We start from the raw sequence: 23,594 nt of genomic DNA, 5'->3' as shown, positions 1-23,594 counted from the left end.
GACACCCAGCAGGAAGTGGACAACACACGGGTGGACTGAAGCTGCACTTTTTCATTTGGGTGATATATTTTGACTACAAGAAACAAACAAACCAAATAGCAAAGAGGGGAAAGGTGGTCTCCACTAGGAGGAGACTGAAGTTCAATCGTGACCTCAAATGAATCTGAACGACATATGAACATGTCTGTAATGGCTACTGCTGAAAACGGGCTCAGCAGAGGGACACTAGGCTGGCTAGGAATGTGAAACCATGAGTCCATAACTAATATAAAACAATAATAAATCATCTTTTTCTGTCATAGGTGACGCTCCCAGAACAAACGGCAATGTGCCGCTGTATTCAGACACACATTAAGATGTGGCGCTCGTGATGCTTAGTTAGTCCGTCAGTCCAGCAGCTTGATGCTTTGTGTGTAATCAAACATGTGCAGCATCAGTACCAAAACATAGTGTGTCCACACTGGACCCGCACATGGTCGTACAGACTGCAACCCTACAGTGCGGCGTCATCACTGGGCTGCAACCAGAACAGGCCACTAATTGCTTGTTACATGGAAAACTGGAGAGACGGGTGCATTGCTGTTTAGAGCTTACGTAATGATAGCGTATGGAAGCAAAGGCAGGCCATAATCATTCAAATTTATATCATCTATTTAATATCCTCCTCCCTACTTCATGCTGAATTTATATACCACTGCATCTATAGAACTGAAACATTTTATTTTGAAAAGCGTCGGTCTCAATGTCACTTCAACAGTCAATTCCTTCTGTTGGATCATGTGACCGACGGAATGCGAGCTGATAGGACAAATTTGTGATCGATTCCTTTAGACTCGATTGGTTCAATTTTGAATTTTTCATCTTGAATTTTGTTTTTGTTTTTTTGTTTTTTTACTTGAAATGTTAAGACATGAAAATGATCATTTGAATTTGAAGAGCCTGAACACAGCTTTTTGGAGTATTGAACAGTTTAATTTATATTGTGTAAATTTTGAAGGATTTAGTTGTGGTTATATTTCTCAGTGGAAAAAAAGGCCGCAATAACGTACTAATTACCACGGTTTCTTTGTCTCCACGGTGCTAATGTCACCAGCTGTACGCCGCAGTGTGCCTGACTGGTAGAAGACGGTGTAACGATGCAACAAAAACATACTGCAGCAAATGGACGGCAGCAGCCTGACATGATCCTCTAAATGCCGACGAGCGGCCGTGCCAGCGCTCAGGCTGAATCATGCAGAAAGTGATAGCTTTGTATGCGTCATCATGTCCCAAGGAAGGGTGTGAAGTGGGCCCTTCACCTAAATAAATCTCAACAGCCAGTAAAACAGACATGATTTGCACTGAGGTTCTCGTCGTGGGGCTCGGTATCAGACTATATGTCGTTTAGCAGATACTTTTATCCGCCGACTGACACTATCGTGAATGCATGCGTGGACCCTGAGAGATGCAAACCCTGAGGCCTGCCAGCTCCGCTCTCAGCTGTGGAGGATTATGAGCAACCTGATATGTGGAAGCTGCCGTACCAGCTCAGATCCCAAAATCAAGGAAAGGCCTGAGAATATCACTTGAGACGAATGACCACATTTAGTTTTTACACTTGATTTGGACGACAACCTTCAGCGGGAGTTACACTCAAGCCTTTTGGAAGATGCCTTGATTATATTCTAGACATTGAGTGCACTTTTCTTTTTTCAAAATGGAACCAACATGTAGTCTAATACACAACTTTACCTCCACATTTCCTGGTTTAGTTTTTTTATAAATAAGGAAATGCAGAAAGCAGTGGGAGGAATCCTTTGTACGACGTGTTTCTCTCACCTGTAGGAGATGTTGAAGCCAGTCAGGTTGTAGGCAGCATCACTGAAGAAGTGCAGCAGGGCGTAGCCGGACTGAGACACCACCTCAGGAACCGTTTCATTTCCATAACGCTCAGGAACGATCAGACCACTGAAATAATAACACAAAAGTCTCACTATTTACACATATTTTACTCCTAAACTGACGTATATTTGACAGCCTGGCTGTAACTAAAAGCAACATGACGCTCTTTGCTTGTTTATATAAAAACTGAAGGGTTTGGGAACTGTTGTAAATCTGTTGGTAAAGTCGTCTCTACCATCTTAAAACTCCTATTAGTCGGTCCCTCAGTGCTGAGTTTGAAAATCATTTGGTCTAAATTATGTTTCAGAGGCTCTTCAGCTCTGACAAGAAGAAAACTCTAAGCTAACACTTTAAACTTTGTAAGAATAGAGGCAGATTAGAGGAAAACAGCAAACAGACCCTCAGTCAGACGTACCTGAAAGCAGCGAGGAGGGGGGCGTAGATGGAGTCTCCATCGTACACATAAAGGTGGTCCCAGCTGCATTCAGTGGCGAAATGGTTGAACCGTAATCGGAGTATGGTGTTGGGCCTGGAAAACACACACACACACACACAGAAAAACTGAGCACCGCTGCACTTAAATTAATCTAATACTTAAAGAATAAGCTCAAATATCAGTATTTTGATGACACCATATACTAGATGCATGGATACACTATTAGAAAACATTTATTTTTCTCTATCTCAGGAAGTACGAATGCAGAACTTGTGACACAGTCGATCTGATTGCATGTTGGCGCGACAAGCAGACTTTTGTAGCTCTGACAGCTCCTACCACCCAAAAACTTTTCATTTAATGTTTGCGGTCATGCAGTACTTATCTTTTTATCACAGCTGCAAATGGTCTGACTCTGAGAAACTAGAAACAAGCAAGCCCCGGCAACACAAATAATGCAGTGGCTTATTTTCTATTTGTTAGCCTTTACCAGGAAAATATTTTTTTTTGTAATTTCAACAGTTTTCCATTTAGGGGTGTGGAATTCTGACAAACTGTATTTCGTAGACTATGCACTGTATGTACAGCCACAATGCTAATTTGATAACTGTGTGACATGAAAAAGTCTTGGCAACTTCCCTGTTTAGAATTCCAAATTAAAGATAATTCACTAATTAGTGATGTTAATTAGATTACAACTAATTTACATCATTTGTTCAAGAAGAAGTACCAATATTTAAACAAAACCCACAACTTCCTGCTCATTCACTCTAACCAGAGCTTAGTTTCACTAACTAAAGAGGGCAACTGCAAAATGAAATGCGGACATGAGCAGAATGAAAGGTCAATAATTAACTAGGCGATAAGAAGGAAACACTCACCACCTGCAACAAAACTTTACTAGCAGTGTTGTGGCGGCAACTTCCCCCATTTGCTACTTTTACATGAAATCACAAAACACATCAATACAAGTTTAACAGTAAATTCAAAGAAACGTAGTTAAATGTAACCGGCTGCGCTGCAAAGTAAAGTCAAGCTGGTAAATCGGACAATAAAGTTGGATTGCATCATGTCACAGATATAGTAGGTTACATTTTACGCTGTGCAGAATGTATTAACCCACTCTCCATGGCTGCAAAACAGGAAAGAAAAGGAGCTTGTTTGTTCATGTTTTGATTGAAGACATTCATGAGATTCTCTCTCCGTCTCAGCTCTAAATTCATTTAACATCCCAAAACGAAGTTATTCAAAAGGAGCGGGAACAACACAAAGGCCCATTTAGGGCATCTACAGTGAGGCCACTAAACATACAGGAAATATTATGAATAGTCACATTTTTCTCTTCAGAATTTTATTTATTAGCGATATTTCCTCCCTCCCCTTGCAGATACATAAATGGAGGACTGGAAGCAGCCCCGAGGTTCAATTAAAGAAGGCATGTGACCAATGAATTAAGAGTCAAAAATAAGGAATGACTGGAGAGATCTGTCACATTTCTGTCGGTCCTATTTTAAATCAGCAGCTACCACTGAAGTCTGAGCGTGGCAGCAAAGCACATGACACACCCATATTTTCAGTGAAGTCACTTCAGGCCACCGTGGATGGATTCAACACACTTAACGAGAGGGAAAGCTCACAGTGAATGTATGTCTATGTATGTGTTCTTGTCATTTTGATGCATACAGTGCACGTGTCGGTGCATTAACCTCCTGCTCAGCACGGCCCGAGGTCTCCAGGCGGCATATAAACGTGGCATTAGTGTGTAATGAAAACGCCGGACGACAGGGCGTCCCGGTGATTAGAGAAGCCATCCAGGAACAGGAAGGTCAGAAGTTCAAAGCCCCGTAACATCTACATGTCGAAGACAGCGCGAGTGTGACCTCCTGAGCCCCGACCGGGTCACCCGCGGTTAATCCCCCGAGTGAGAGCGTTGGCGAAACGCCCAAAATGGAAATGTAATCAAAGAGTTTATGGTTCAGATGAGCTGACGGCCAAAAAGATGAAGACTCATCGCTCTGAATCGATACTCTGTGGCGTGTTTATGCTGACTGAAACAACGGAGGAGGAGTATGGAATTTCTCACAGTTACTTTGCCGTTCATTTCCATCCATCGTCTCCTCGATACTGCACACTCCCAACGCTGGACGGCTCTCAGCGAAGAGCCGCTGTGCCGATCGTGTGCGCAACAATCATCATGAGGACGCTTGAAATATTTAGTTGCAGCCTTGCGTCTCACAATCCATCTCTCGACTGTCTCAAAGGTTCAGGAATCCGTCGTCAGCCTTTTATCCTCGTGAAAAAAGCTGATTTAAGATGAAGTCAATGAGAGTGTATCGCTTTCGCGTAGTGTGTCCACGGCCTTTGTTTTCACTACTGAAGAGACCAGATGTGTGAGGTCCTTTGCTCAGGCTGATACATGCAGCAAAGATGTTTAACTACACCAAAAGATCGTCTGAAAAATGTATTTAAATTACTGTTAGATTACGACTCATAATGTGCACAACATATTTAAACTGTCTGGACAAAATCCGGCATTATAAGAAGCCTATTGTAAAGGATAACTCTATTAGAGTATATTGAGTTAGTTGAATTATTTTTGGTGCTTTTTAAGACAAAAAGATTTTCTGAGCTAATTAATAAAAAAATTCAGTCAGCGTCTGACAGAATTTGTCTGTTTAAGAGCAGCAAAGTCCTGTTCTGATGTGATCTGGTGTTGGATCTGCACTCTACTTACTGTCCCTCGATCAGCCAGGTGCATTTGGTCTTGTACTTATAGTTTCCTGGACCATCAGTCAGGTGACCAGAGGGCCCCGTCAACCTGGAAGAAAGAGGGAGGACAGGAGAGAGATTCAAGGTTACAGATGAAGTTTTAGTCTAAAACAAGCTGAAATCCTGGAAACTGTGTCTTCTACTGCTTGTCTGGGTGTGATGTGATGCGGCAGGTGTGCACTGCAACCCTAACCCTAACCCTAACCCTAACCCTTGACTGAGTGTCATCAAAAAGCAGAACGAAAACAAGAAAAGTCAAATGACTGTTAAGTTGAAGATCAATTCACTGAAATAAATGATTTAAGCAGCTAAAACCAATCACCAACATCTACCGACTGTCCACTAACATTAACAAGCCTCTGGACAATTCTTCTTCATGCATTTAAATAATCTAATGATTTTTCTTTTTGTCTTTTTTACATATTCCCATCACGAGCTACCAGAACTTGAACTTAAACTTTGTTCTTCTTCAGTTCTTGGGTCGTCTAACAAAAGGTGAAAAGTTCCCAAAGGTTATTCAACTTGAAAACGTGAACGTGAGCGTGGTTTTTTTAACCACGCTAGCAAAGCGCCTCCAGGAGCGGGAATGCAGGTCTGTCACTTCACACCAGACATTCATGTCCCCTCAGGATGGATTTTCACTTTGTTAATCCCCTGACTGTTCGTTCATTGGCACCATCAGGTCCAACAGTTTAAGCTGTACTTTCTGATTAATGCTAACACGCAATTTATAGCATGCTAAAACGCTAAACTAAGAAGGTGACATTGATAAACATCAGCACGCTCGCACTGTCACTGTGAGCATGTTAGCATTAGCATTTAGCTCAAAGCACTTCTGTACCAGCTGCAAACATGGCTGAGGACTCTTACTCTTGTTTCTTTGTTCCACTGTTACGTCAACATCTGTCAGAGAAAGCTGAAAAGTTGCAATGGACATTTTCACCTCATGCCCTTTTAGACTCCAAAATCTAATAAGCAGTTTAATCAATAATGAGAACAATCATCAGCAGCCCTAAGTGGAGTCAGAAGAATTCCAGCACTAGAATATTGGTTAAAGTCAGTTTATTAAACCAGCACACCAGCATCTGTGTCTTGTCATTATCTAAGGCTGTAAAACACATTCAAATATTCAGGTTGCAGTTATGTTTTCTAAGAATGTTCTGCAGAAATGACTACGCATGCACAACGCTGGTACACAAGAGGCAGTCAGCAGACCGGCGAGCGTGCAGGTAAATGCTAACTTCTGCCACTTCACTGTTTTAGTTCATGCAGCTTTGGTAGTTGAGCGCGCAGCAGATAGGACAGCGAAAGGGCTGAGAACGATTAAACCTCGCAGCGAATTATTATCTGAGGCGGACGACACGACAGGCGGCCGCAAACACTCTAATAGTTCAGTACGGCGCCCGGCCTCTGTTATTGCCTGATCAATTCCAGCTTGATGACACAGCAGCACCGAGGAGCTGAATTACACAGGGGACGCTTAGACGCAGTCAGAAATTGTATCATTACTGATGTAGGTCTCAGGGTGCGATGACTCTGCTAACACACCCTGTCACAGTCTTGTTCCAAAACAGTCTCGCAGCACTGTTTGAGACTAAAGTCTACTGAGAAAGCTGCAGAGGAAACGCTCCGGCCCTGCTCAGCTACAGCAGCCGGTCAGAGATCTCTGCATCAGCCGAAAGAAACGACAGCACACATCGATAAAAGCTCAACAGCTCTGCATTTTGAAAGAAATACAAATTGGTCTTAATATGAATTAATTCTTCAGTTAGTTTCCATTTCCACAATTCCACCAGAAAAACAGGATGCTGCTCTTTCACAATTTAGCTCACTAATGACAAAATATGTTTCACAATTGAAAAAAATCATGCAGAGAACTTCTGGGGAAATCCCTGTTGTGTTTTCTTATTTGCATCCAGGCAACAAGAGTCCTGAAACTTCTTGTTATTGAAAACTTTAGCCTGCAGCCATAGCTGCCGCGGTGCAGGCCAATAGACCCAGCTGTGTGGGCTGGGCGGCTCAAGGTCCAAGGCCAAGGGTGTTGAGAATTTCATGACAATGTTAGAGGCCAAACATATGACTCTGTATTGCAACAATGCTCTTCTCCTATCTCTGCAAGGGCTCATTTTTTATCTTAGACGTCTCGGAGTCAGTATGTCGGCAAATGAAGTGTTTCACCACCAAACAGATACCATATCTGCAGGGAAACTGAACAGTCTCACTCTGACTGCAGCACTTTGCTGAATGCTGCTGCTCCGCTCTTTGTACTGTAAGTGTTTTAAGAGAGTAGTTTCACCCGGGCCCTTTTAACATGGTAGGTCTCAGCGGTTAGCAAACGAGTACGCTAACGATGTAATTACAGATCTCTCAGTGCTAATACAGCAGAGGTCTGCGGGGACTCTCAGCTCTCCCAGCTAGCAGAAAAACAGAGCTCCCTCAGAGGATCGGAGGCTCCAGACTCACCTGAAGCCAACACACCTCCACTGTCAACCCTGCTGCATGTCTAGTGCTTTCCTAGTAGAAATATAAAGACTGTGCTACTACTACTGATATTACAACAGATATACCAAGAGAGATGTTATATATGAACCAAGAATTCACATTTTTATGAGAAGCAACTACTTAAAGAACAATTACATTTGCTCAAATCAGGCATATGTTGGCCATAGGAGAGCAGTTATTGCTAAACAAACAGTGAACGTGGATGCAAACAGACAAACAATTCAAATAAATGCTTTTCACATATGTCTAGTGGCAGTTTAAATCGCTACCTGAAACTTTTGCTGCCGTCCAAGTACAATGGAGGTTAATGGAATTTCATTTGTGGTGCTTGAAGTGTGGAAACATGACATTTGAACGACTCAGCAATGTCTATCCCACTGAAAACTGTTGAGGTCTGTGCATGAACCACGGCAGTGTGAACATATTTCCCAGAAAGACAAGTTGCTGCTGAGTTTAGCAAACGGTACTTCATAAATATCAATCCATAAGGCGAGTTTTTAAATACACAAGTGTGCACCTTGTTATAATAAGCCACTGCAAGAGATTTTATGGTCATTTACAACCATGAGGAAGTAAAAAATTATTACGAAACACACCCTTCATGGGTTTATCATGGTGAAGCACATAGAGGGGCCCTTAAAGGACAACAATCTGTTACATATATTGAAACAGGAGCTGAACTAGACCAACGCGCCTGTTAAAACTAGAATGAGCACCTTGCGGTTGTTCGCCTCCACCAACCAGTCAAGCTGCGTTCATGTCCATGTCTGTCCAGACTCATTTAATATATGCAGAGAAGACTGTGAAATGGGAGACGTGTATTATTCCAGTGAATCATGTCCAGAGAGAAACATGCTGTGTTCACTTAGAGACTATTTTTCCAGAGGAGCACAGAGGACTGATAGTGAGCTTCATCACATGGTGCAACAACAATCACCTGAAGGTCAATATCAGCACAACCAATCAGCTCGTGGTGGACGACAATGCTTCAAATATGAACGCTGCTGCAAAGAACAGTTAGAAGCTAGAAGCACGGTCTGAAGGTGGACGCCCAAGATTAGTGTCAGCAATTCAGTATCAAATGTGAAATACAGCCACGATCTCTCCTTCTGTTCCTGAGTGATGGTGCTGAATAATGGAGAGAACAAGTCTTTCTGCAGAATATTATCATGTCAGAGTGAAGCTGACCTTTGACCTTTTGGATATAAAATGTCATCACTTCTTCTTTGACCTTTGAGCACCAAATTCTAATCAGTTCCTCCTCGAGTCCAAGTGGATGTTTGTGCCAAATTTGAAGAAATTCCCTGAAGGAGTTCCTGAGATATTGTGCTCACGAAGCCTGAAAACCGAAAGCCTCGAGCCAAGACTGCTGCTGCTGGGGCGAAGGGATAAAAACAAAATAAAACCAAACAGTAAAACCAGCTCTCATGAACTTAAACTAAAAAACACCATTTCCAAAGCTTTCTTCCTGTATTCATCTAAATTTGAAGTCATTTACTCACTCGATCAACAGCCATGTCAATTAGTGATAATCCATTCATAATTCAAATTTATAAAACACCTTTTTCCTGATATACAGATGTATTTTTGAATTGTAAATGAAATGTGATGATGATTTACTTCATTATCACTTGTAAGATTAAATAAATCTGCTACTCATAACTGCTGCAGCAGCTCCCACTCCACCTGTTGTCAAACAAACGGGGGCTAATTCATCACATTCATCAATATTCCAGCTGCCATATGGCTGAAAAGCTTCCCAACTTTGAAGACTTTGATTTCCAGTATGGTCGGACAACAAATGTCATATGAACTAGTTCTGATTGAGCATAGCTTTTAACTGTCAAAGACAGTGTTGTCATTTTCTAGCAACTTGCAAGCAGGACCTGTTTAAACAAACTAACTAAAAAAAAACCTCTAATGTCATCTAATAGTAACATGACTAGAAACCACATTCTTCTTGGAACTAGGTCAATAAAAATCTGTCATGTGTTCATTGAACAGAAGAGGTGAAAAAATGTCCTGAGATAAAGAATAAGCCAGCCTTCACTTCCTGTATTAGACACACACAGTATCATCCAACAGCGGCCCCCTCCCAAGCTAACAGTTTCCCTGCAGCACAGCCGAATGGTCTGCAAATGGCAAAGCGGTGCAGCGTGAAAGCACAGCAAACACGATTTCTGGTTGAAAAGGCGACAACAGTCCTGTTCATGGCACAGACTGGAGGGGGAAAGAGCAGATGCTCACTCATCTGAGGCACGAGGGTTTTCACCTCAGACTGTCTGAGCCGCTCAAAAGCTGCTGATGTGAGACTTTAAATCAATTTGGGAATATTTGAGAGGAAAATTACAGCTATTGTAACATTATATCCCAGACCAAAGCAGACATAATTTCATAGTTTCACATTAATTTGCTCATGTTAGCAGAAAGAAACATACCTTACCACCAATCAGGAGTTGATCACAGGAGTTTAGGGTCTGGTGCAGCATATAGTATGTGCACTAAAAAAACAAAAAAACACCAGATCCACCAGATACTGTGATCAACAATACATCTGCTGCAAATCCTCCCTTGTTAATGCAGCTGTGCCAAAACATTTAAGAGATGCATAAGATGACATAAGATGATATAAAGCCACTCAGCAGCAGCTGTGGAGGAGGAGAGCTGTGAACCTGGCAACAAATCTACAAAGGCTGTGTACCCAAAACACGCTCATGAAGCTACAAGTCAGTTATATTGTGTAATAAATATTTCTGAAATTCTTCCAAGTCGCTGTGCTTTCACACCTCAGTGTTTTGCTTGAGTTAGAGTTGCACTCTGATGAGAGCTCTTTTAAATGTACAAAATGACCCTTTCACCAGCCTAAAAACGCAACCCATCTCCACGGAAACCCTGCAGATTTATCTCATCTGCACTAACAAAACTTTGACATGGGGGGGGGCGACCGCCCTCCCTCGTGGCCCAGTTTTTGAAAAACGCGCGCTAAAGTGCCCTCTTGGACACCAAAACACGTGCTGAAGTGCCCCTTGGGAGCCAAAACGCACGCTAAAGTGCCCTCTTTGACGCCAAAATGCGCTCTAAAGTGCCCTCTTGGACGCCAAAACGCGCTCTAAAGTGCCCCCTGGGAGCCAAAACGCGTGTTAAAGTGCCCGCTGGGAGCCAAAGCGCGTGCTAAAGTGCCCTCTTCAGTGGCGAGGACACGCTCTATGTGCCCCCCTCGTGGCCCAGTTTTTGAAAAACGTGCGCTAAAGTGCCCTCTTGGACTCCAAAACGCGTGCTAAAGTGCCCTCTTGGGAGCCAAAACACGCGCTAAAGTGCCCTCTTGGGAGCCAAAACACACGCTAAAGTGCCCCCTGGGAGCCAAAACGCGCGCTAAAGTGCCCTCTTGGACACCAAAACGTGCTCTAAAGTGCCCCCTGGGAGCCAAAACGCGTGTTAAAGTGCCCTCTTGGAAACCAAATGGCATGCTAAAGTGCCCTCTTCAGTGGCGAGGACACGCTATATGTGCCCTTTTTTCCCTACCGCCCCTGCCCTTCAAAAAGTCTGTGCACGCCACTGTTGACATGTGATATTCAGCGTCGCGACTGAATGCAGTTTACTGATGCCACCTTACAGGAGTTCGGCAATGACATTCAGAGTCCGTGGCCTTTCTGCACAGCTGTATGCACTTCAGTCCACTAAAGCTTCCCAAACTCCATCTCTACGCTGGGTAGCTGTGGAGAGGGATGGGACAAATATCTGAGCTTCTGCATCAGTAAGCTGGAAAAGAACAAATCAGTAGTACAGCAGTGGGGACCATTAGTCTCTGCAGAGGGCAGGCAGGCTGGTCGCTCTGCGGGGCCTTTAGCAAAGCGAGGTCAGCCTTCAAACAGGTTCCAGAGCGTCTGAGGATGAATGAGGACTAATATGCAGACTATACAAGAGATGGCGACAAAGGAGCTACAAAGCAGCGAGTGGCAAAACTGAAAATACTGAAGCCAAAGTTACTCTCAGGCCACGACGAATGTTTCAGCCGTGCATTGATGGATGAGATATCACATTTCTTCTCTACCAATACGGATTCTACACCCTGGTCAGAATGATTCAAACGAATGCAGAAACAATTAGAAGATGAATCAAGTCGTCGACTGACAGAAAATTAAAGGTACGCTGTTTTCGACCACTATGGAGTAATGTTTTTCAGAGCGAGCCCTGGTTTTGTTTGTATCTTGAGGCGGAAATGCCGAGGAGGCGATACGTAATCCTGCCACCGCCCTTCACACTATTCCACTGAACGACGGTTGGAGGTGGTAACAGGCCGAGAACTATAGCGATGCAATGCAAGAACGTCCATGTTTGCTCGTTTCATTGGCTGGCACAGAGTCACACATTAATTGCATTAGAAATTGGGGGAGCCAGAGTTGGTGTCAGGACACGAGCATGCGACTGAGGCTTGACGTGGACAAGACATTCATTCACCACCCCCGTCCCACATAACTCCAAAGCTACTAAAAAACAAATCGATCTGAGCAAAAGCTCCATGCCATACTCATAAAACAGCAGTAGAGTCGCGTGTCTTTGGGACTCTTCGTGCCAAAAAACATAAAGCTGGCTTTTGTAACAATAATCTGATCAGCATGAACATTAGATTCAGTTCAGCGTTCAACTGTCACGGGAACTGAAAGTCAGTCTGCATCTTGGTTTGGTGAGAAAGTGCATTCAAAAACACTAGTCAGTACAATTTTTCAGTTCCAGCTCCAACGCTTAAAAAGTTGGGAAGCTGTGTAAAGCAGAAATAAAACCGTGTGTGACAGTTTGCTAATCCTTTGATTGTTTTCAATCAATCAATCAATCAAAGACAATATATTTAATGTTTGACGTCATCAGCTTCTTTGATTTTTGTAAATATCTGCTTATTCTCAATCTGATGCGGCAACACATACTCCAAAAACACCTGTTTGGATCGTTCCACAGTTAACAGGTTGATTGGTAACAGGTGATGGTATCATGATTGGAAGGCTCAGTGGTTCACAGCGAGGATGGAGCGAGGTTCACCACTTTGTGAACACATGATTGGATAAAGGAGATTACTGCATGAGCTCAGGAACACTTCAGAAAACTGCTGTCAGTAAACACAGTTTGTTTGCTAATGACTGCAGTCTGGTTTTATTTACGTTTTACACAAACTTTTTTTGGAATCGGGGTCGAACCTAGTCAACTTTTATTGCTTGCAAGGACGAATCATCATCAGTATTCACCAACACGACTGAAGACTCACGTTAACTGTGTGAGACAGAAGACACGCGATCCTTTCTTTACTCGGTCATGAACACGTTCTTGTCTTCAGACATTGTTACTCTCATATTCTTCATCAAGAACATCTCGCACGTTCGCCACATTCGTCTACTCCTCAAACTCCTGCTAAAAGCAGCCAATCCTGTTTGCTTGGCGCTCGTGTTGTCATAACCTTGGATTTTTGCCTCAGTAACGGTGCTGCTCGGTTGGGAAGCAGCGGCACAAATACACGGCATTCCTGGAACCGAAGCCCGTGTTGTGCAACCTTTACCTGAAATGATCATTTTACAGACATAATAACTAGCTCACTTGTCATTGTGTTCGTGAAATGAAGTCACGCTTTGGACTGCTTCTTTTCTCCCCGCAATGACTCCTTGTTGCAAGCTTCCAGCAGCGCAGACGCATGACTTAGACTTTCTTGTTCTGCGACCATCAGAAGCGTATCAGAACCGATAAAAGGAATTGATAAACTTGGAGTCAGACGACTGTCATGGTTCTCAGTTCCCGTCCCTACACATATACACCCGCTGCCGTAGAGATTATCAACCACAGACCACATGTAGACAGTTGGAGGCGTTAAATCCCTCCAGGCTAAACCCACAAGTCTCCTTATATACAGTCACCCATCAACTTAAACACTGTTATATTATGGTAGATACATGCAGTCAAACACTCATATTTATAAAAGTAAAAGCATGCGAGCAACAGAAGGATCATTTAACAATACAGCAAAACACGATCATATAGAAAACTCATAGAAATTTCCCCTCACACAACATTCGTCAATATTACGAGCAACAGTTATGGCTAAGCTATAATAAACCAGACGAAAGCAGCTTTTCAGTTGAGTATAGAAATTTCATCGCTGCTATTTTACTGTTTTTAGCTTCCTGTGGATCAGCAACAAAAGCTAGCAGACTGTGCACGGGTGGATTTCCCCAGAAAGACTTACCACTAGCCTGAAAAAAGCCGGCATCAGACTGACGTAGGGGCTGGACCCAAACAAAAAAAGAATTAATCTGTAATGATTAATTTCATTTAAAGGGTTTTGGGAACTCCGTCTCTGACATTTCTGCCTCCATCTCAGTTCAATGGGGGTGAACAGAATTTCACCTGTGATTTTCAAACCATTGAATGTACATTAAGGGGAACCCAGGCGGCCTGAAGGTTTAAGGCGCCAACAACAAGCCGCGATGTGCTCTGTTCAAATCCAGCCCGAGACATCCACGTCTCTCCCTCCCCACGTTCTCTGTCATCTCTCCGCTGTCAGCGCTCAAACAAAAGACATAAAAAAGCCCCAAAAATACCAGATAACAAAAGAACAACTGCAACAGCATCTCTTTCCAGAAACGGCGTCGCCTCGGAGCTGCTTTTTTACCAAAGAAACAGTCCCTGTAAAAACTGTTCACAATGAGGTCTGTGGATTGTCCAGAGTAATGGACACTGTCCCTGGAAAGACACATTTTTGCTGTAGGAGCCACAAACACAACTCCACTCAGCTCCACCCGGATGGAGGCAGAAATCTCAGATGCATGGATATCCATTCCTCAGGCTGAACACAAGTAGAAGCAAGACTGTAAATATGGTGCTTTTTGGGGTTTGCTTTGGCACTTTTTAAGAGTTTTATCACATGTTAAATTGAAGTGGAAAGTGGAACACAGTTCATTCCACTCAGCATTTCATTTTGCATACATTTGTCATGTTGCCATTTGTTTTAATATTGTGATATCAACTTTTCCATAACGCCCAGCCCCAACAACAGCTTCTCAGCGACTCCCATGGCACACACACACACACACACGAGTTCCAAATATCCTCAGATGAAAAAGAAAACCTAATTTTGATGCTATAAAACAATAACAAAACACACTTGTCTGTTTTTGTCCCCCCCTTCATGTTGATTTTGGCCCTCATGGCTAGCCAGGACTCCGTCTTGGCACGACCCTGCCACAGAAAGCTGCTTTTACCAGCATTCAGTCGGCCTTGTATGGTAGCATTGTCTGTATGCTAAACACGGCCTCAGACCACCACAGGCTCTCCCCGAAAAACTATCGGCCCTTTGACCACGTTAACAAAACAGCGCAGCCTTGATTCCTGAGTGCGGGATCACACGGCTGAAGGTTTACCATTCCACTTAATGATAATTAGCCTGAAGGGGCGAGGTAGCTCCAACATCACTGATAATGCTGCGCTCCGTGGCGCTGGAGAGCTGCAGTTTGAGCTGATAAGCATTATAGTGCAAGTCAGTGCCCTGCTGTGTTATTAATGAAGCTCGGGGTCAAACTATCACTCCTCCAGCAGACAAGCACCAACCTCTCTGGCAGCACTGACGGTGGAGAAGACTGGCCTCCACTTTTCCCATTTTCCACACAATATAGCTTTAGAATAGAAAAAGACAATTAAACGCCGGCCGGCTGCTTTTAAAAGAAGTCTGGCAGAGAAGACAAACTTTTCAGCCACAGAAAAAAAGTTCAGCTTTAATAATCTCCATAGGGACGTTCCACCTCTGCATTTGGCCCTGTGGTCAGTGCTAAAGCAGGAACCAACCGGAGCTTGAAGGGCCAGTAAGTGCAACAGCTGGAGTATCATTAATACACATGCTGGGGGAACTACGGGATATAGAGCCACGCAAAGAAGGCTGCAACCAATGAGTATTTTCATTATCAATTAATTGTTATTTTTTCAGAATAAGCACTTAATTAAGTACACAAAAAGTCAGAAAACAGTGATATGCACAGTACACTTTTCCAGAGCCTAAGGTAATGTTTCAAATAGCTTAAGTTGTGCATACAGAGCAAGGACATTCAATTTACAGTGATATAAAACGAGAGAAAGGGACAAATCCACACATTTGAAAAGTTGGAACCAGATAGTTTTTATCTGGATGATTAATCCATCATCAAAACTGTTCTCTAGATCAACTAAATAATCAACGAATCCAGAACTTCCCAGCGCCTTCGTCTGTTTGTTCTGTCAAAAATCTGCCCGTCTTTACATTACACTGCATTCAAAACCCATTTTTCTCTACACACTGGGCGCAATTAGCGGTTCAGCCTCTTGCTCAAGGACACTACGACATGTAGAACGGAGACGCCAGAATCAAACCACCAACCCTACAATTAATGGGCCCTACAGTCCACCCAGCTCTACCATCTGAGCTACTGAGAGGCATCAATTGGTTTAAAATAACTTCAATCAAAACGTCAAACATCTGCAGTTTCCAGCTTGTCCAGTGTGAAGAGATACGTATACATATCGTTATGGTTTTACAGCTGCTTCAGATTAAATAAGCAGCTAGAAAATGACACCTTGGGCTCAGGGAACCTGTGCATTTTCTATCAATTAAAACATTTAATTACTCACCCATCAGTGACAATAATAAATAGAAGAATCAGAACTAATCCTTGACAGCAGCCCTTAAGCTTCATTCCACTTGAACCCAGGACTGTGACGCTAGCAAGTGAGCCACCCCGTTACCCAGAATGCAGCTGGTGGCCAGTAAGGGTTTCCCACAGTGATAGACTGTTTCAATTAATACCCGAGTGCACCGGGCTCCCAGTTTTTAACCACGACCAAGACGAGTGATTCCATCCAGAGAGCACTCAACCCTGCCCCTCTGAAACATTAGAAGCTCAGCAGCCGTTCAGCCTCCATTTTACCTGTTCAGATAAGCTCCTGGCTGTGCTGATGTGCATATAGGTCCAGCTTCCCTTTCCTTCACCACGGCCAAATATCACAGGATACATAACACTGCAGGCCTGCGTCCAGCTCGGCTTTACGACCTGGCAGGCCGGTACTGCGCTGAGACAGCACGACAGAGAATATCAAGTTCAAAAAGAAAGGGGGAAAAATGCCCTGGATCTCCCAAAAACAAACATTTAGCTGAGGCCTGGCAATAGGGCACAACCTGATGGACACACTTTAGCTGCACTGACGTGCTAGCTCATCACAATGTCGGAACAAGATGAGCTTGCTAACGACCAAAAAAAAAGACAAGAATAAGTATAACATTACAGTTTGAGCTCAAATTTGACTCAACCCAGGAAATGCTTTTTTGTTTTTTCTAATTAAATCCTTGTTTATGTCATGTTGGCAGGGTGTGCAGAAGGGCACAATCCCACAAGCTGTGCAGCTTCAATTCAATCATCATTCAATTTGAATAAATTAAGCTGTCATCAAGTCCTGCAGGTGTGGGACAATTTTCCCTCACCGGAACATCACTAAAACAAACTCCAGTAACGTTAAGTGACACTTTAATGGGCACAGAGAGCGAGATGTGCAGCACTGGTGGCCTGAATATTCTCATTAAACGACGATTGACACTTTTCAATTGCGTAGTGCATTTGCCATCACACAGTACTCAGTGTCACAAGCCTACACAGAGAGCTTACAGAGATGTGCTCGGAAAGGGGGCGAGTGTGGTCACCTTCCTCCCACCTCTCAGATGTTTCCACGAGTTTGACCAACAGCACAAACCTAGATATCTCAGATACAAAAACGCTGGTTGCTTTCAGCATGTGTGCATGCAAATTTCCCATACTTTGACCCCGAGTTACTGCTGTTAGTGGGTAACAGATATGTGAACACCACCCCTGCTGTAAAGCTGGACAACACAGAACAGTCTCACTGACGGACCTGATAAAACAACAAAAAGCCCTGTTTTTCAAGAGGGGAACACTGCCAAGTCATCGTCCTCACAAGTACAAACACGAAGATGACTGTCAGCACAAGCCAGACGGACGTAAATACCTGCCGATGGTTGTATGAAAGCATAGAGAGTAGGATAAGCGTTTGAGTGTGTGAATGTGGATTAATCAATTACTAAGAAATGTGTGATAATGTTTAATCATTTAAGCATATTTTTGGTATAAAAACAATCTCTGGTCATCTTAAATTGAACACTTTTGGGTTGAAGACAGATCATGACAACATCGCCTTAGCCTCTGGGAAACTGCACTGGAACTTCTTCGCCGCTTTCTGACATTTTTACCAAAATAATGAATGAAAAAGGTCACAGTATAGTTCATATGAGCCCTGCTGCAGTCCCAATAGATCCTCCTTGTTGACAGGTGACCACAGTCAAGCAGCACCTTCAAGTTCAGTGATGTGATGTGTACAAAACGGGCAGGTGTCACTTAGTTTGGTCGCAACGCAACAAATCTGGAGGACTGGATGACAAAATAGTGACACTAATGTAGATTAGAGATACGTATAAGACATGCAAACACTATTTAGTATCTTTACAAACATGTACTGCATTTTAATCAGGAAAACTGAGCCCTAATGGTAACGTTAGCAGCAGTAGTAGTAGTTGTAGTAGTAACGCTGGTAGACGGGTCTTTAAACGCCTCAGGGGTGCACTCTTGGCATCTCTTGATTAGCAATCAGGGCTCTGAATTAGCAAACATTTAGCACAAAGCGAAGCAGGCGTAGAACAACCTGTGTCAGTGACAGAAGCAGCTTTATTCTCTGTACCTGAATCGCCCTCCGCAGTGCTGGCATTGGTCCCCAACCCAGCCGGGGAAGCACACACAGTTGCCCGTCGCCGTGTTGCACTGCCCGTTCATACACGTTTTGTCGCATTCCTTCGCGTCGGTGAGGCCAGGCAGCCCGGAGAGCAGCCCGAGAACCGAAAGCAGGAGCGCGGTTGTAAGCATCAGCAGGCTACGGCCCCGGCCGGAGCCCGAGCAGGCCCGCCGTGTCGCCCCGTACATTCTCTCACAAAAGATGGCTGCTTCAGGCAGACGCTCCGCTGCTTCGGGGATAGCGACTCAACGAGCTGCCCGTCGGCGTGGTTCCGTTTATCGGACCTAAGTTGCGGCGTCCCTGGGGGTTACGTTTAGTGTCTTCGTTTAGGCTGGTCTTCGCTGGTTGCTTGGTTTACATCTTTCCTGTGGTTCCGTTTCCCAGCGCCGCACCAAGCCGCATATTGACATCCAGAAGTGACGTTATGGCAACGGAAATGCGCAACCGGGGGGAGGCGAAGCGCGCGGGGCTTTAAGCTTTTATTTTGAAAACAGAGCAGAAATCCCGCCCCTTCGTTAGCTAGCATGTTAGCTTCTACTCAATAGTATTTTTAGTACTTTTATCGGTTATTCTGCAAAGATTAAACATGATACTGGGATTTCGTGTTTATATATATTATATATATTTACTCAAAGCCACGTTAACTGTCTACTATGTAAAGATTCTACATTATATATAGTAAAAATAAAACTATTATGTTATTAGCGTTTAAACCATCTCCCATGATGCTTTGGCAGGAAAGCTGTTTGTGCCACACTCATGCTAGCAACAGTTCTTTAATGCTAACAAAATAGGTGCTATGATAAAATGAATCCTTAATCTTAAATTTAGTAGTTTGACTTAAGCACAACTCAAGGTCCACTTACGCTTTTTCTTTCATCTGCATCTTCTTACAGTGTTCATCAGCCAACATGATAAGTGGGCAACTTCATTGATAAACTGTCAGTTTAATTACAACTGTCCAGACTCCATGAAGACCATGAGATGTGCTCGAAAGCTTTACAAAAGCTCGTCAGCAGGCTTGATGCTGAGATGAAGAGAGACGGCACGTATTTTGGCTCAAAATGCATGTAGTGATGGTCTTCACATCAAAGCCCCTGTAAGCCTATGAACACTTACATGATTTTAATCAATTTAATCACTTTTTCCCACATCTCTGTTGATCAGTGCCTCTGGTTTTTGCACCACTGAACTCTCAAATGTGCATTCATCTTTGTAATGTGGGGTTTATGCACTGTAACCCTACTTTAATATCCCTCCATGGAATTCCTGCATTCACATTCTCAGTCAGTGAGGAAGAGTTGCTCCTCTGTTTTTCCTCACAGATCGTACTAATGCACGAGCATCATGGTCATCACATTTATTCACTGATGTCTTTCTCTGATGTCTTTCTCTTGATCTAATTGCAGAAGTCACTTCAGTCACTGTCCCTGTTGAAACATGAGCCAGCTGATCAGTTTTCCCTTTTCCATCTTAACACACAATCAGAATCAAGGGGGCCTGCTCAGCACAGTTAAACATGCCACAGAGCATGACTGGGTCTCAATGGCTTGTTATTATATCGTGCAGTGGACCTGTGTGCAAGCCTCTGCATTCGTTGTGGTATTTTTGTAGTAGCTCATGCTATCGCATAATACAACGTTCTGGTCTTGTGGTGCTGCTCTACTTCAGCGACTTTATGGTGATATTAGAATCTAATCCTTCCCTCTCTGCTTTATTATTGCAGTTTATTTCCACTGTCAGCATTGTAAATGTGTTGTTTGGTTAATTCCTTGATTCAGCGATTACAAATGGCCTGTGTACTTGTGCTGAATAAACACAGGTTGACATAAATATATTACACATACAGCAGTTTAAAGCAGCACAAAACCTGTGTAAATTATTCATAGGACTGGTGTTGAAAGAAACAGTCCTGTTTTTATAGAAATCTTGATTTTGGCGTTTGCTTAATGATGCTCAGGTGATAAATATCAGACCAACCCACAGACTGCACACCAACGACACAAAACTGTACAAACGGTATAGAACAGTTTATTAAATTTAGACTTGTAAGAAGTCATCATATTCCAACGCGCTCCATCGCATGAAGCGCATTCATAATAACACCAACCCAAAAAGGATTGATCACGTCTTCGAAACATAAATAAAGCAAATAAACATATTTACAATTCAACATGGACAGAGAATGGGGTTTGTGCATGAGGACACACAACTACATCTCCAGACAGAGGCGTCAGAGATTGGGGGGGGGTGTCTGATTTTTCAACTGAACTATCCTCAGGAAAAGCTACTTTGACTGCAGGACGGAGTGGAAGATTCAACAGAGCATGAAAAACCTACTGAATAATCACATTTTCTTGGTTTGAGTGAAAGACGAAAATCTCTAGAACCTTTAATAAAACACTATTGTCATTAATGCTGTTTCAGTGTTAATGGTAGAAGCTGATATTGCTGCTATTTACTACTGTAGGTGATTTTACTTGTGAAAGTTTCCTTCTTATCTGTTGTTAATCATCCACAAACAATCTTTATATCACTATTCATTCAGGAATTGACAAAAAAGTTCCAAAATCCTTACAGCTACTTATGTGTGAGAGAAGGATTTACTCTGAATAAATTATTGACTTCCTCTGAAATATCAAACAGTAATTTTACAAAATGTGTTACATCTTCATCATCTTAGATCTTCCCCCTAACTTGAGGATATGTCATTACGGAACTGAACTCTCCAGTCTCCACCCTCATCACGGTGGGAGTACGGTCTGTTTTAAACTCTGAAGAGAGAAGTGATCGTTTTACATCGAGAGTGACTCATCTTCAGTGGGCCGAGTGGATGGATGAACGAACGTCAGTTTGACTTCCTGTATCAGACACAGTCGAGACTTTACAGTAATCAAAAAACCCTGCAGAATAATCAAAAAACTGCGCTTGTTAAAAAAAAGAGGAGATTCTTAGAAAAGTACAATCATTCAAAGCACATTACAATTAGCAGTTTGTGTGTGTGTAGTTACAAACAGGTCATGTGACTCTCCCAGCACTTCGTATGTACATAAAACAATGCAAATGTGGATCACATGACCAACATCAGGTCCAGGTCCCCAGCAGACAGAGTAGAGGGGATAGAACAGTATCATCTTCTTGACTAAATGCTATGTTTCCTGCATCACGGGAGAGCTGCAGACCTCAGTATTTGTGCTTCGTCGGAAACACCAGCTGGACGGGGTTAGAGCACAGGAGCACACTTTCTAAAAATGTGAGGTGAGTTATCAGCTGTGGAAAAGTACACTTAACTGACTTTCAAATGGCACTCTGGTTCTCCTCTGGTGCTCAACGCGGGGCAAACCCCTTCCACTTGGTACAAACATGTGAAAACAAACACTGGGAATAATTTCAAACAGCTAGAAGAGGTGACCACCATCATCTGTCTCCGGAGGTCACACTGTAACATTCAGCTATCCATTAATGGCAGAGATCGTCTCCTCTTTGTACCCTCCCCCACAGTATATCACACTATCTTACAGTTGCCTTATGAAAAAGCCATTTACAAGCATTGGCGCCTTACAATATGTACAGGGTTGATCGAACCTTCTGAAGTAAAGAAAAAGATATAAACAGATTTTTCCCTTCCGTTATGTACACAGAGCAAAGAGGAGGTGTTTGGAAATGATTGAGCACCTCAGAGTCACTGTGTAAAGTTACACACAGAAAAACTGCTTCCAAGTACTGGCTTTAAGATAACAAGTTCACACTCACCCCTTCACTTTCCTATCAGGTACATGCAAAAACGACAGCAGCCAGAGGCTCAGCATTCATTCAGAGGGGGCCACGGGCCCCTTTCCAAAGGCAAACCATATCTGATGAATTGGATTCATAAACTCTTCTCTACGCAATACATCACCTTCTCTCATTAAAAAAACACATAGGAAAAAAGATGGTATTTTTTGGTCTCCCAAATAGGCATATTGGGTGTAGGAACACCAGTTAGTGCTCGTACCAGTGATCAGTACTGGTCACTAGTAGATTGGATGATCAAGCATCAAAGGCCCCTTTGGAGTGTCCTCTTGGTTTTGATACCTGAGGTGTAGTGCGGGTGAGTGAACACTGGCTGAATGTAGGGAGCAAGCAGCGTGTTGTGACCAGACCGAGCTCAAATCACGTCCAAAATAGTTCTCAGCAGTCTGTCAGCGATCTCAGAGCACCAGATGATCGAGTTTATCGCTTAAGACAATCACAGGTAAACATTTCGAAATCAATTTGTTCTAATGTTCCGTGGATAACTGCTTGGTCTGCGCTGAGCTGACTGGCTGCAGTAAACGCTGCCCGTCTGGTACTGAGAGCCACTTAAAACAGCCACGAAGAATTATTTGCAAGGGGCGCTTGAGCCAAGTCTGGTCGTGAACATTACAGAACGGCTGTCGCTTTTAAAAGATTCTTTCACTTGTAAGTGTGATTAAAATTGGGAACGTGGGCAGCGTAATGGCGTGCAAATATGTAACGGCATGTGGATTTGCCAAGCAGAGTAACTGTGCAGGACTTCGTCTCGCTGCTCGAAGCCAACGAGATAAATTCCCGCGTGTTGTCGTACTCGGCGTTTAAAGTGATCCCGTCTGAGGCAGTGTGTGATGGCATGGGGCTGAGGTGTTTCTCTTGGGCGGCAGACCAGCAGGGGGCGATAGGGGAAGGGGTGGGGGGCTATATGTTGCGTCACAGGATTTTCAGGTAGTTGATGTTTGGCGCGAGGGCCGGCCCATGGACGAGGCGCTGTAGGTGCGGGAGCGCTGCCTCACAGTCATTCGGCAGGCGTGATCCAGCTCCAGTTCCAGCTCATGGAAGAGGGGGGTTCCTGTGATCTCGGCCGCCTCAGGACGCTCGCTGGGGCTCCAGGACAGCATTCTGTGCACCATGCTCAGCTGCACAGAGAGGAAGCACACAGTACAGCGACGTCTGTCAGAGCAGCATCGTGCTAATCATAGCATCCATTAATCCAACTCACTGTGCTTAAGGCTCATGTAACACAGCAGAGCCAGTACAAACTGGAACTCACATAATGAAATACCACATAAACACATTCAGCCACATACACACACATGTACAGGACATCTTAAAGTAGAACTAGTGAAGTGGGATACTGGGACAACACGGTGAGGGTATTTCCAGTGTTGGAGAATCACAGATTATGCTATGGTATTATGTTAATCTTATTACA

At 43.5% G+C, this 23,594-nt stretch overlaps 2 protein-coding genes across 2 annotated transcripts in view; both read right to left on the bottom strand.

Annotated features, from left to right (window-relative positions):
* The window catches only part of atrn (attractin), a 131,226-nt gene extending 112,428 nt beyond the window's left edge, over positions 1 to 18,798 (bottom strand). The window contains 6 exon segments of the mRNA XM_041953271.1: positions 1,819 to 1,947; positions 2,297 to 2,410; positions 5,052 to 5,135; positions 18,338 to 18,612; positions 18,614 to 18,717; positions 18,720 to 18,798. Coding sequence (XP_041809205.1) covers positions 1,819 to 1,947; positions 2,297 to 2,410; positions 5,052 to 5,135; positions 18,338 to 18,612; positions 18,614 to 18,717; positions 18,720 to 18,798 — 785 coding nt within the window.
* A 1,610-nt stretch (positions 18,799 to 20,408) lies between these two features.
* eif2ak3 (eukaryotic translation initiation factor 2-alpha kinase 3) overlaps positions 20,409 to 23,594 on the bottom strand; it is a 33,426-nt gene continuing 30,240 nt past the window's right edge. The window contains exon 18 of the mRNA XM_041954491.1: positions 20,409 to 23,298. Within this exon, the coding sequence (XP_041810425.1) occupies positions 23,104 to 23,298 (195 nt within the window). The 3' untranslated portion in view covers positions 20,409 to 23,103. The remainder of the gene's footprint in view (positions 23,299 to 23,594) is intronic.

This window comes from Chelmon rostratus, chromosome 15 (genome assembly GCF_017976325.1).
Source record: "Chelmon rostratus isolate fCheRos1 chromosome 15, fCheRos1.pri, whole genome shotgun sequence".
Taxonomy (NCBI): domain Eukaryota; kingdom Metazoa; phylum Chordata; class Actinopteri; order Chaetodontiformes; family Chaetodontidae; genus Chelmon; species Chelmon rostratus.
This window is presented reverse-complemented; position numbering and strand designations above follow the sequence as displayed.